Below are 13762 nucleotides of genomic sequence, written 5' to 3' on the forward strand. Positions count from 1 at the left end.
TAACAAGATCTTAAAAATTCATACATGACAAATAGAGGTAAATCCGAGGAAATATTACTCAAAATCAACATAATAATAATTCTGTTCTATTAGGAGTGTGATTTAGTTTTGAGGGTTTTGCAACAGATGGCTGTAGTGTCAGTTTGTTCCAATAGCTGTTTCCGATAACTGTTCTTTCTTACAGTGTTGACATTATCCATGACATTTAGTAGCATTATAGCAATAGATGCAATAACAGTCGTGTTTATATCATCGTAAAAATGCAACTTCCGAAACAGCATTTTCGACATGCGTTGCTTTTGTTTTTTAATCAAAACAAAACTGCGGCTGACGGTTATAGAATTCTTGTGGAAACTTATGGTGATTCTGCCCCATCAATTAACACGTGTGAATACTGGTTTAGACGCTTTAAAAGTCGTGATACTGATGTGAAGGACAAAGAACGCTCGGGACAACCAAGAAAGCTTGAAAATGCAGATTTGCAAGCGTTATTGCACGAAAATCCAACACAATCCACTTCAGAACTTGCCAGAGCATTAAATGTTGATCGTACAACAGTTACCAAACATTTACATGAAGTGGGAAAAATTCAGAAAGAAGGGAAATGGGTTCGACATGAATTATCGGAAAGTGCCATTGCGAACCATTTCGTTGATCGCCAGGCAAAAAAAGAAGAGTCTTTTGTCTCGGATTGTTACTGGGGATGAAAAGTGGATCTATTTTGATAATCCGAAACGCAGAAAATCATGGGTGGATCCAGGCGAACCATCAACATCCACTCCGAGACGCAATATTCACGGTTCAAAAGTAATGCTCTGTATTTGGTGGGATAGTGTACTATGAGCTGTTAAATCCGCACGAGACTGTCACGGCTGATCGTTATCGACACCAATTGCACAAGTTGAAGCAAGCATTGGACCAAAAACGACCAGCAATTGCGAGTAAACGACGGAAAGTGATTCTTCTTCGTGACAACGCTCGACCTGACGTTGCGTTATCAGTGAAAGAAACACTATTAGAGCTTGAATGGCAAGTCTTACCGCACCCCGCGTATTCTCCATGCGATTATTATTTGCTCCGGTCGATGCAACACGCTTTAGAGGATACGCACTTTCATAATTTCGAAGAAGTGCGAAAATTCGTCGACGAATGGATGAACTGAAAAGAAGAGTGATTTTATCGTGGTGGAATCGATCTCTTGCCAGAAAGATGGGAAAAAGTGATAGAAAAGGAAGGAAAATATTTTGATTAAGGTATTCATTCATTATCATATTTAAATACATGCGTTTTTGAGCAAAAAAAACCCTCAAAACTAAATCACACCCCTAATATATTAATTAATAATAGAGAAACCGAAAGAGGTGTTTTGTTTGCAGAAATGCGCTTCACCGAGCACCGGACGTGAAATCATGAATGAATGACCGTAGCACATCAGTGCTTTCAACGGGACTTGCGGCTTGTAAAATCGCACATGGTCATGCGAAGAGGGGCACCGTGCGGGCGCCGGCAGATGCTCGCTCGCGGTCGCCACCCCCGAGTCGAAGGGAGCGTGGACCTCGCGGGACCCCCGGTGCCATCGCGACAAGTGCAACGCACGGTGTGTGTGTACACTCACATACGGTGCATCCGAAGGGAGAACTCGGCTCGACGTGGCCACGCGAGTGGGCGGCGCGAGTCTTGGGCTCCCTCGCGCCTTCTTGTGACTCTATGACATTCCGCCCTCCGGTTTCCAGGGAGCGGAGCGATTCTGAAGGGCCACTCTCTCCACGTGGAAGGGAGAAGGAGTGGAGGAGGAGTGGAGAAGAAGAAGAAGAAGAAGAAGAAGAAGGGATCTGGGTCCTCTCGAGCTGATTCCTCGATGGAGGAGAGCATCGTCTCGTGGCTGATGATAGTCTTCGACGGGACGCGTTACCGGGTGCTGCAAAAGTGCCGACCCCGACCTTCCTCTTATCGGCGTCCCGGGTGAAGCGGTGTTGTCTCATCCGTTCGGTTCGTTGTTTCTCGCGATCGCTATCGCGCGCGTGTCACCGAGGGAAAGAGAGAGAGGGAGAGCTGAGAAGGCGAGCGGAAAAGACCGGCGTGATAAGCAAGCCCATGATTGGAGTGTACATGTTGATACGTTGATATCGGAGTAAGCCGCTTCTCTGATTCTTTTCTTATTTTATTATGCGCTATCTCTAGCACCCGCAGGAAAGTGAGGCTGGTAATCGAACATCTCTATCTTTTTCTTTTTGCGATGACGGTGGCTCGTCAGGACGATAGGACGTAGGATTTTAAATCGCGCTTCATGTTCTGACACTTTGCGAATGTCCATGATGATCTTGATGAAAGTTTACTGATAAAAAAAGGGGAGATGTTTTATCTTTATGTTCCGATTGCACCTCATTTTTTCCTGTGGTACTCGTGTGATTTGTGGGCGAAACGTATGTTAATATCTAATTGCGAAATTTTAATTTTTTCCTCTTTAGATATATAATAAATATAAAAATATTCCATTTTATGGAGAGTTTACCTGTACAAATCTAGCCAAGACAAATTTTCTGCCACGGAGAATTCTATTTCATTTTCTCCAGCACCTGCGTTTTCATCATACATTTTCTTTCTACATTTGCTTCATGAACAGAACAATCAAACCTCCGGCTAGATACGTATAATAAACAGAATTCCATAAAAAGGAATCAAAGTAACGGAGAAACGAGGCTCGCAGATTCGCTTGGCAACCTGGCAAGGCTGAAGACATTGTCGTCGGCGGAATTTGCAAATTCGCTCGCGTCACCATTATCATCATCTGCTGATGTTCTAAAGCGTTTGCCGGGTTCCTTATCTCATGCCTTGCGTAGTAACGAGAGCTCCGATAATCGAGCTGGGAACGCAGAGGGGGATAAAGCGCTGAAAGCACGTCTGGAGCCGGCTTTCTCAATCCGCGCGCGCACGAGCGTGCGCGACGTTACAAAATCGTCCGCTTTCGCAATTTAATCGGCGTACTGCAACGCTAACGCACGTATATCGCTATGATTGACGACAGGCCGGCGGCCGCGTCGAGCGCGACGAGTGCGGACCGACGACAACGGAGGAGGTGGAGGTGGAGGAAGAGGTAGTGGAGGAGGAGATGCACCTCGAGGATTACCGCGGCGAGAGGAGCGAGGAGGACCACGTCGTGCGGCGTCCCGTATCCGGAACTTCTCTGGACCAGGACGACGATCTCGTCGACGACGGTTGCCTGCACGATCTGGCGGTGACCACGGCGGTAACGGCGATGGGTGGTGTCGGCGTCGCTCAACCGCACTGCTGGGCGACCTCGCAACCGGACAACGGCACTCTCTTGTCGCCGCTGGACCCAGCAGCTGACTCGCGCGACTACTTCGACTGGGACCAGGTGTCCGCTGTCTTCCAGTACCCCTGCCAGTATCCCGTGACCGGCGACGGTGGTGGATCACCCGGGAGCACGTGCAGCGAGGCGACCACGCCGACCTGGAGCAGCGCGACGGACCGCGGCGACGACAAATCAGACCGCCAGAAACTGCCGTCCGTAGGCTCGGCCTTCTCGTTCTCGCGCACCTTCTGCAACGCGATCTACCCGGAATACAGCGCGGACGCGACGCAGGGCAGCTATCAGGACCGTCATCAGGATTACCAGGATTGTCAGGAGGACATGGTGTCGTTGCTGATGAGCATACAGAACGACGTTGTGGCTGCGCAGGGCCACTACGGTTCCGCCTCCGTGCAGTCCTTCGCCGACGAGTTCGACCTGAGCCTGATCAGGGGCGACCCGACGTCGTTGCTGAACTCTGTCGACTCACCGACGTCACCGACGACAACCTACTTCGCGAGTGACGATCCGCAGGGATCGTTCCAGAACTTCAACCCGCCGTATTACGCGGTTGGACACCTCGTCTCCTCGCAACAGCAGCAGCAGCAGCAGCAGCAGCAGTCTACCCTGTCGGCGATCAGTTTTACCAGCGATATTGTTGGCGCGACCGAGAGTTTCGGCAATCAGGTGATCCTGCCACGGAATGAAGGTCTATTGCTCGGCAATCGACGCGTCACCGGCTCGAAAGTCGCGGAGAACGAAAAGAACGAAAAGTCCTACGGTAAGTACGCAGCATTATCTGGATTGTTCATAAAAGAATTTGTTATCGCGTTTCTCTGGTTGGAGATAACACATATAAGCGCTAATAAACAATCGATACAAAATTGTAGAGGTTTCACGTCTCTCTTATTTTCGAATACTAGAAGAAGACTCAGTTTTCTGCTTAAAAATCTTGGAAAATCAGAAAGAATTGGAAGGAGTCTGCCAAGAGTTCCAACTTTTGCAGTTGCGAGGGAAAATAAGGAGAAAATATTATTCGAACATGCATGTCCGTGTGCACGATATTGCGACACTATTCACAACTTCGTAAATTATCGTACCCGCCCTAACTGTGCCAAATGTCGCGGGTCGGACGCACACATATGGTATCTTGCCCCGCGCAATTTCTGCTCCAGTTGCGTTATATTTACGTTTGCATTCACGTCAACGTTGCAGATTGCGCGAAACCGGTGGACGATAACTTCGCGTCGACTTATCAGTGCCGTTGGATCGACTGCGGCTGTGCGTTCGCGGAGCAGGAGGGCCTGGTGCGGCACATCGAGAGGCGGCATGTCGAGTCGTCCTCGACGAACGCGCACGGCCACGGCAGACGGGTGCAGCGGGACCGGGACAAGGAAGGCAGGGAGGCTGGGGAGGGCCTCCTCGCGACCGCGCCGGCCGGCCGCGAGGACGAATTCGCCTGTCTATGGCAAGGATGTCCGCGCGCGCGGCCTTTCAACGCGCGATACAAATTACTCATTCATATGCGTGTGCATACGCAAGAGAAGCCGAACAAGTGTCCGGTTAGTGTCATCATCTCGTTCGCTCCTTACATCAGAGGCATCGATCTATGCCGACTACGTAGCGTGACCCTTGTCGCCACGCGCATAACGCGTGCGTCGCATATAACGTGTACAAGATGTATTATGTTTAATAACGGTCATTTAGTGCTCTTTTTGTTACTTAATCGCTCCACTCTGTTGATATGGGCAGTCTTGTAGAAATACCGAATGTCTCTAATGATGGATTCCTCGGTTAACTTGAGACCGATTTATATATTACATTGAGTTGATTGATCCCTCGATCATTGATCCGAGAGAATTTATTTTACGGTTTACTATATTTATTTTAATTTTTTTTTACAAGATATGGTTATGGTTTCTTCCCTAATTTTAGGTAGCACGGCTTTTGCGTTTAATATTAATAATTGAAATATTAATTAATTAATCGTTTGCCCAATTAAATTCTACGCTACATTCTTATTTATAATATAAGTTAATTTAATAATTTTCTCTCACAAGCTATTCATCGGCAAAACATTAATTATGTATGCTTGAATTTTGTTTCAGTTTGCCGGTTGCAAGAAGGCTTTCAGTCGGTTAGAGAACTTAAAAATCCATCAGAGATCGCACACTGGGGAGAGGCCTTACGCGTGCCAGTACAACGGTTGTTCGAAAGCATTTAGCAACAGCAGCGATCGGGCTAAGCATCAAAGAACGCACTATGATAGGGTACAATATTTTTTTTATTTATCTTCTGCATTAAATACTTTAATTTCGAGGTGATTGTAGTAATTAGCAGCCTTTTTAAATCATTAAAAATCATGAAAATAATTTTGCAGAGGGATAAGTAATAAGAAATTAATTTTTATCCTTTTCTTTTTCAGAAACCGTACGCTTGTCAGGTGAGCGGCTGCGGCAAACGTTATACGGATCCGTCAAGTCTTAGGAAACACTTGAAAAATCATACAGAAAACTCCACATTGTCCAGTCTGTTGTCGGATAAGGCATCGACGACCATTGCGACAGCCAACGCGGCAAGACACGGTTTAAATTCGACGATTCGGCAAGGCCAGGATGCGTGCTCCTTCGATATGGGGACGAATCATTCGTCGTATAAGCTGTCCAAGAGCTGTATCAAGGAGGAGGACACGTTACCGAGCAATACGAATCTCGTAAACTTTGACAACAGCCAGCAGGAATATGTGCCGATCGAATCTGTTCGTCATCTTCTCATCAACGACATCAATAACACGCAAAACGAGAATACAGGTAACGGATTTATTTAATCGATCGAATCTTTAGCGAAAATTGTACATTTTGATGTGATAAAGTCTGATAAAATTAAAAATTTTCGGAATATTAAAAGATTCGTAAAGGACGGATTCGTACAGGAGGAATCTCCATTATTTAATGCACAACTTTTGGTTTTCTGCTGGTAATTCTGCTGATATCATTTTTTATGGACCATTTAAAAATTTGCTGAGGATTAATTTCCAATCGTTATCGATTCGTATCTCGCGTAAGCATTTCTTTATCTTATGTGAATTACAAATTTTTCAATTTTAGTTTATTAATTTTTCGATACTCACTTATATAATTATGAGTAATGTCGAATCGGCATTCGCGGTGCTGAAAAGTGTGGCTGAAACGCGATAAGGAACATGAACTTGCTACTCAGTTCGGTTGCTTATGATTCCTTGCGAGACTACTGAAGAAGATATAGTCTGACCTTTAACGTCTATTAGCAATAGAAAGAGCTTGTTTTCGAAATGACATTCTTCCGAAGCGAAACGAAGTATCTCTCAGCAAAAACATAACGTGTTAGATAAGTGGATTGCTCGAAAGAACTTCTGAATCTCGGTAACTTTCAGTTTACTTGACCGTAATATCGACTGTTCCCCTTCGCGTGTAATGCCGATTAGAAAGCGCGTAAAAAGAGTAGCCGCGAGGATGATCATCAGGCCATCGCAGGTCGTGCGTGCGTGCATGCACGCATCTCACTCGCGCGTGCTGGCTTTTTCTTCTTTTTGTAGCGACGCCGATGACAGTGTCGCGCTATAGTTAATCTCAGAGGAGGTTCGCCGCGCCTTTATGCCTTTACCCCATACCGAGTCTTAAAATAATATTCTTTACTTTTTTGGCTGGCGTACGCGCGCGCGTACGAAGCGCGTACGCGTGACAAAACAGATGACGCGCTTGCCACGTGCCACGCACCCGTGCTATTTCCGAAGGAGTCCTCGCGTAATTTTTCGTCAAAGGGTACACAAAAACGCGCGAGATCGAAGCGAGATCGTGCAGGAGGAAAGAGAGCGGGAGGAATAAAGGGGATAAAGAGAATTGCACGGCTCTTTTGCAGGATACTGCGCGCCCGCTGAGGACGACGTGCCGGATTTCCACGAGCTCGGCGTCGACATCGAGCGGCAGTTTCATGAGCTGAGCGGCCTGGATGATGCCATTTTCATCGACGGATGATTTCCTGCGGCGGAGGAGGTTCCTTCTCCTCGCGAGGGCGAAACGGGACGAAGCTGCGCTGGTGAATGGAGCAGCCGGGGGATGATTGTTGGACGTTACACGATGCGGCAATTTCGCGCGACATCATTCTGTTTGCGGTCGATGACTGCTACTTCGGTATCGTTATTCGTTTCATTTTCATTTTGAGCAAAGACTTTTGTGTATCGTGTTTTGAGTAATGACTTTAAGAAGAACAGCTGCTCTTTCAGCTGCAACTGATAACCGATAATACTCACGTGGTCATTTTTCGAAAGGATGTTACAGTAGATGTGCAAGTTAATTTAATAAATTTTTTCACAAAAAGTAGGCATTAGTCAGTCTGATTGTTGACAGTAATACTTTAACGACAAAAGGATACTTAGATTTAAATATAGTTAAATTTGAAATTGTTATTAGAAGTAAAGTAGATGAATTAAAAGTACCAAATTCATTTGCACATTTAATGATTATGTTATTCTACTAGCCGATAAGCATGGATCATTCACGAGTCATTCACTAGTGCATTCGTCCTGCCGCCGCGATCTCATTGCGCGTCGCGCGCTGCCTTTCCAAAAAGACTCGTTTGTTTCATCTTTTTTACAGCGACTTTTATACTTATTAGTCCATTGTAATTGACAAATCGTATATATTTTTGTACATAGGCACTTATGTATGTTAAAAAGTGAACAATATATCGTTTATCTCGACCGAGCGATCAAATTGTCCCCGCACCTCGAACGCGCGGCTCGGCCTGCCTCCTTCTTCCCTCCTTAATCCCTCTTAATTCACGTTTTTGCAGAGATCCGGCTTCTGATTCTCCGGCAACTGCTGACAGATCAGTTTCGGGAAGTTCCTTATCGCCAAGTCTTGATTTTCTTGCGTGTACTCCTGTATGTGCGAGAGAGAATAAGTTTGCGTAGTAATATTATTATAAAGAATTTTTTATTAGTCGATTTTTTTATCATTATATATAAAATATCTCTCGAAAGCATCAATATCACAATGATAAAAAAAAGGAAGTCTGACAAGGAAGATGTCATTATAAAGAATGGAAAGTGACGTGCAGAATAAAACGAAGAAATGTGCAGCGAAAAAGAGAAAGTATATGCTATTAAATTATCACACATGGAAAAAAATAATAATTATAATTAAATTATAATTAAATTATCATATATGGAATAATAAGATTTATATTTATATTTATATTTTATTATATAGGATTGTAAGATTTTCGCTTACCCCGTTGATTACCACTGCTGGCACGAATTTAAGTGGTGACTGGAAGGCATCCGTTTTGTCACCGCTCGCCGCAAGCAACTCGTCGCCAAGAGGGCCCGAGATGCAATTACTGATTATTTTTCGTGTGTCCTCGCTCAGGCCGTTGTCTTTCGCACACTAAAATTCAGTGATTGGAGTTTATATTTTTCAATTACAGCTTTTGTTATTATTATCTTAACCAGCGACGTTCATGTATCGACGTTCACTGAAGAGTTCTTGCATCAAGTGTGTTTACGATTTATTCGTAACGTGACGAAAAACATAATCGATGATCGGAATTGCGTGCGAATCGAGTGTCGAAACACATGTTAATTATTTACACTCAAACAAATTCCGTTCCGCTTGTGTTTTTCGCCGAACGCGTCGTTTCCTTTTGCGAGATAAAAGCAACGTTTTCAAACAAGGGAAACAAAATAAAAAATTCAAATTCATCTGATATATTTTTCTGAAAAATTCAAATGCTTTTCTTGGCGATGCTTTGTATTATTACCAGTGGTATCGCGAGTTCGACTCTGCCTAATGAGTCTTCTAATCTCGCTGATATATTCAATAATAATTTTGCCCTTTTTTTAATTCTACCAATTGTCCTTAGAGTTACAACAGTAAAACAATAAAGGAGATTCGAACAATATTTCATCAGATATAATTCCAAGGTACGCTTCCCGAGTACCATAGCGTGCTACCACGTCGTGGATTCGATTGGAAAGTATGCCGAAAGGCCGGCGTCATTAGAGCTAAATGCCAGTTCATTGACTCCTGCCCATCGGCGCAATGGTGATTAATTACACGCTGCTTCGGTAAAGAAAATTCACGGCGACCTCATTGTATCGTTTCAACTCAATTATTGAATTACACCGTCATTAATTTTGGCTGGAAAATTGCAGGGATAAGCTATACCTTCGGAACGGCGGTCGATGGGCTTTGCGCGGTCATCGCGCAGTGGACCAGCTTGACCATCATCTCCTGGTGATCGTGAGCCTCCTCGGAGGACTGGATGGCGTGCATCGCGCACGAGTGGGCCTTATTCCCACGGCACTCGGCGGCCCCGTGCTGACACGTGAACTGCCACGGACCGGTTTCGCTTTCACGCGTGTGCTAGGCAGACGCGTTACCAATTTGCATTAATACGCCTTCGTCGTAAAAGCCGGCGGCGCGGCACGAAAGTGTAACATGATTGAAGACGACAGCAAGGCCGTCGTCTCGGATCTTCAAGGGCGTCCGCGTGATTCGAGCGGATTAATCAGCACTCCGGCTAGCAAGTTTCATGTGTGCTTGCTAGTTTAGTGTTTTACAATGTGATGGAATATTGAACAAGAGACTGCCGCGATCAAACACACGGTACACACTTTTATTGAGCTTGTAGAGAAAAGTATTAGGAACGTTAAGAGAAAAATATTTAAAAAAATAAGAAGAAAGAAACATGAAGATACGATTATCTAGAATGTTTGAAATTACTGTTCGCACGTGCGGACAATAAATAAGCAAAATAGCGAATATCGTTTGCGGATGTAGAAGCATCACCGACTGAAAAACTAGCTACAGGATGCTTCCACGCTTTCTTACGTAAACAAATCACGTCGGTGTCCGCTTGGAAGAGATGCCATCGCCGCATTATAATCTTCTTATTAACGTACGTTGGAATAATGAAGATGCAAAAGGATGTAATCAAGATTACTTACCGAAGCTTTGCCGTAAGGAACGAACGTGATGTTGAGATGCTGCTTCAGTTCATCGTACGACGGCATGATCTGATTAGCGATGAACCGCATGCTATCGCTGCATAATGCTTCGTAGTAAACGTCCACGTTCACGATGGATGTGTCCAGTTCTCCGCTGTTCTCCAAAGTTTCCCTGCTTTCGCTGGACTGCGCCTGAAACAGATTTCGCACGCGTTTTTTATTTGGATACCTGAACAGTAAAGCTCTCTCAACATCGGCTTCTCCTTTGTGTTCCTCAGAAAAAACTCGGTCAAAAAATACTGATGAGCTACATAAGGAAAAAAGCATGAGAGCTTCCTTTTAAAATCGCGCTGTTAATTGTCCGGTCTCTTCATTGCCTGGACCATAAATTCGCAAACGGCCAAAGTATACGTACTTACTTCGAAAACGAAAGTGATGTGAAAAGGGAGAGTCAACACTCACCAGAGTGCCATGGCAGGCGAGAGTAACAAAGGCGGCGGCGACCAGCCAGGTATCAAACGGGTAGTGTCGCATGATTGTGCCGCTGGTGAACGTGGACTGGGGAAGACGCTTTGGAACCTGCTGCTATACGCACAGTGGACTCACAGTGGACGCGAGGGAGGGAGATAGGAAAAGAGCGACGAGAACGAGATACAAAGCGGTGGGAGAACAAGAAGGAGAGAGCGAGATGAGACAATCGCTGCGGGGAGCGATCCTCGGCGATATCTTGGCCGAGGACATCCTCTTGCATTCGTCCGGCAGTGAAGTCATGCTGCGGAATACTCATTTAGCTGAAAAACTCGTTATTTCATTCTTTTATGTGGTTTTAATGAACTCGTAATAACGCCTGATAAAACTTTCCAAGCTAAGAATTTCAATTTCAATTGTACAGGGGCAATATCAATTTTGGTCATTAGCTTAATGTGCTTATTATGCATTAATGAGCCTCTTTATTGATTGCTTCACGTCACGCTTTTTAAACATCGATTATTTTGCCCTGATTATCATCTGGCTGTTTCGCATGTCCGAGCTCCGTGATAAATTTAATAATAATGGTGCGGTGTGTTGCAGACACACGGTGAGAGGAAGAAAAGAAAGAACACACGAGTCTTTTGAGGAAAAACGAGAACGTCTACGCGCCTTCAACGGATTATCGGTAAGAGTTCACGGGTCATTGCAATCTCTACTTGGAACATTGCGAAACTATGCGTCTTATTTAATATATCTTTTTAATCGCTGAAAATTTCGCGACTTAGATGCTACTTAAAATGTGTAATAGAAGCAACGCATATATAAGGTATAATAGGAGAGATAAGAAATTATTATTACATATAATAGATATAAAAAAATTTATATGGTAATATAGGTATATAATATATATGAATAGATTATAATAATTTTACTAAACACAATTAACCGAGTTGCATCAAACGATACAGTTATCTTATCGTTAATTCATTTAAATAAGAACAAGATAGTAACGGACACATTGTGCTTACATAGAATTAGATAATATGAGCTGTTCGGAAATTCCCGTGAAATGAGATGTGTACGCGGATTGATTATTTTTAGATAATTGCATAAAACTTATTTACGTAACTACTATTTCTCTTCTATCGTATCTATTCTTTTTTTAATTGAACGAAATTGTTTTTCCAGTAACGTTTCATAATCGACAGAAATATATTCGAGTGTTATCTGAAATAATTTACTCTTCACCATATCAGGATAAAATTTTATTGTTTTTGTTTCTCGTAAGATATAATTCGAAACTATTATATTTCTTTCGTTCATAACATTTTATATTTACGATTCTATTTGGATATAAAATTCGCAGGAATACACATGAGAAATAATATCCGAAAATAGTCGCAGATTATCATATATTTTAAATACAGAATAAGTTAACAGTTCATACTGAAAGATAGCGCGGATGCGCTAACATCGGAAATTAAAATTGTTAATCATGAACAATGATTAACTCAACATCTCTATAACAACTTGTCAGATATATACTATTGGGTTGGCCAAAAAGTAATTGCGTTTTTTTTTACATAAATAAAAGGCGAATTTTTCATGGGAAACAAAAACTTTATTAAACAATATATTGTCCATTTTGTTTGATTATCTTTTGCCATTTTTCAGGCAACTTCATGATTCCGCGCTCAAAAAAGTTCTTATCTTTTTCAGCAAAAAACAATTCCAACAACGATTTGATATTCTCATCAGCAGTAATAAAGGTTTTACCATTCAAGGCGTTTTGCAACGAACGAAACAAATGGTAATCTGATGGTGCCAGGTCTGGCGAATATGGTGGATGTGGTAACATCATGGTAACACATCCCATCCAAGCTGCAACAATTTTTCACGAGTGACCAAACTTGTACGTGGTCTAGCGTTATCATGGTGAAACACAACACCTTTGCGATTCACCAATTCTCGACGTTTCTGTTTGATGGAATCATTTAATTTATCCAGTTGACGACAGTATACGTCTGAAATAATGGTTTGATTTCTTGCAAGCAGCTCAAAATACACAATACCTTTAAAGTCCCACCAGACTGACAGCATAATCTTTCTTTGGTGAATATCTGCTTTTCAAGTGCTTTCAGCAGGTTCATCACGCTTGCTCCACGATCTTTTTCGTTTGACGTTGTTGTAGACGATCCATTTTTCGTCGCCTGTTATCATACGTTTCAAAAATGGGTCATTTTCCTCACGTTTCAAAAGAGAATCGCAGATGTCAATACGCTTAGTGAGATGAATTTCTTTGAGCTCATGTGCTACCCAAATATCGAGCTTACTAATGTATCCAAGTCGTTTTAAATGGTTTTCAACACTCGATTTCGATATGTTAAGATTCTCAGCAACCTCTCGTGTCGTTAAACGCCGATTGGAATCGATCAGTGCCTTTATTTTGTCATCATCAATTTCGATTGACCTTCCTGAGCGTGGTGCATCTTTCACATTAAAATCTGCAGATCGAAATTTAGTAAACCAATTTTGACACTGCCGCAGTTTTAAAGCATCTTCGCCATATACATGACATAACTTTTTATGAGCTTGCACAGCGTTTTTCCCTTTTCGGAAGTAATAAAACAAAATATGACGAAAATGTTCTTTTTGATTTTCCATTTTGAAATCAACGGCAAACAAACAATTGTTAACGAAACCGTGTACTTTCTTTTTCTAAAACAAGCTTGAACTGTGAGTTGTTAACCTACATAATGAATTTGCGGTTTAGAATGAAGTTAGTTACATTTCAAGACATGTATGCCCATCTATTGGAAAAAACGCAATTACTTTTTGGCCAACCCAATATATACATATATTTGTTATAACATATAACAAATGTAAAATGTTAAAAAAGAATTACACGGTTCATGATGATGTGCAACCGCGCACACATGCGCAAGTATGTGGCAGTTGAATACACAACGGACTAGGCGATCAAAACATTCATG

The 13762-nt window shown here is 43.0% G+C and overlaps 2 protein-coding genes across 4 annotated transcripts; one reads left to right on the forward strand and one right to left on the reverse strand.

The window, feature by feature from the left end:
- Positions 1–1406: 1406 nt before the first annotated feature.
- Positions 1407–8048, forward strand: LOC105277619. 3 transcript variants are annotated; one of them, XM_026971323.1, is made up of 7 exons: positions 1407–1597; positions 1734–2131; positions 3026–4091; positions 4526–4872; positions 5419–5580; positions 5736–6120; positions 7208–8048. In XM_026971323.1, the coding sequence occupies exons 3-7, from the start codon at positions 3110–3112 to the stop codon at positions 7321–7323; spliced, it is 1992 nt and encodes a 663-aa protein (XP_026827124.1). In that variant the 5' UTR covers positions 1407–1597; positions 1734–2131; positions 3026–3109; the 3' UTR covers positions 7324–8048. The 3 variants fall into 3 exon arrangements, with proteins under 3 accessions (XP_026827124.1, XP_011334402.2, XP_019886702.2); XM_011336100.3 differs by having other exon boundaries at positions 1734–4091; XM_020031143.2 differs by lacking the exon at positions 1407–1597 and having other exon boundaries at positions 1626–2131.
- LOC105277730 (gamma-interferon-inducible lysosomal thiol reductase) lies at positions 7971–10910 on the reverse strand. The gene is made up of 5 exons (XM_020031144.2): positions 10761–10910; positions 10299–10490; positions 9517–9714; positions 8581–8736; positions 7971–8229 (listed from the first exon to the last, which is right to left on the reverse strand). The coding sequence occupies exons 1-5, from the start codon at positions 10830–10832 to the stop codon at positions 8122–8124; spliced, it is 726 nt and encodes a 241-aa protein (XP_019886703.1). The 5' UTR covers positions 10833–10910; the 3' UTR covers positions 7971–8121.
- Positions 10911–13762: the final 2852 nt, after the last annotated feature.

Source organism: Ooceraea biroi, chromosome 7 (assembly GCF_003672135.1).
Source record: "Ooceraea biroi isolate clonal line C1 chromosome 7, Obir_v5.4, whole genome shotgun sequence".
In the NCBI taxonomy this organism is placed as follows: domain Eukaryota; kingdom Metazoa; phylum Arthropoda; class Insecta; order Hymenoptera; family Formicidae; genus Ooceraea; species Ooceraea biroi.

What these genes read in the sequence shown, in the direction of transcription:
- LOC105277619 (XM_011336100.3), top strand. Translation starts at nt 3,110, where the DNA reads ATGCACCTCGAGGATTACCGCGGCGAGAGGAGCGAGGAGGACCACGTC. An exon ending in AGAAGCCGAACAAGTGTCCG is followed by an intron (nt 4,873 to 5,418) that starts GTTAGTGTCATC and finishes ATTTTGTTTCAG; the next exon opens with TTTGCCGGTTGCAAGAAGGC. An exon ending in AAAGAACGCACTATGATAGG is followed by an intron (nt 5,581 to 5,735) that starts GTACAATATTTT and finishes TTTCTTTTTCAG; the next exon opens with AAACCGTACGCTTGTCAGGT.
- LOC105277730 (XM_020031144.2), bottom strand. Translation starts at nt 10,832, where the DNA reads ATGCGACACTACCCGTTTGATACCTGGCTGGTCGCCGCCGCCTTTGTT. An exon ending in TTCCTTACGGCAAAGCTTCG is followed by an intron (nt 9,715 to 10,298) that starts GTAAGTAATCTT and finishes GCGTCTGCCTAG; the next exon opens with CACACGCGTGAAAGCGAAAC. An exon ending in CATCGACCGCCGTTCCGAAG is followed by an intron (nt 8,737 to 9,516) that starts GTATAGCTTATC and finishes ACTGAATTTTAG; the next exon opens with TGTGCGAAAGACAACGGCCT.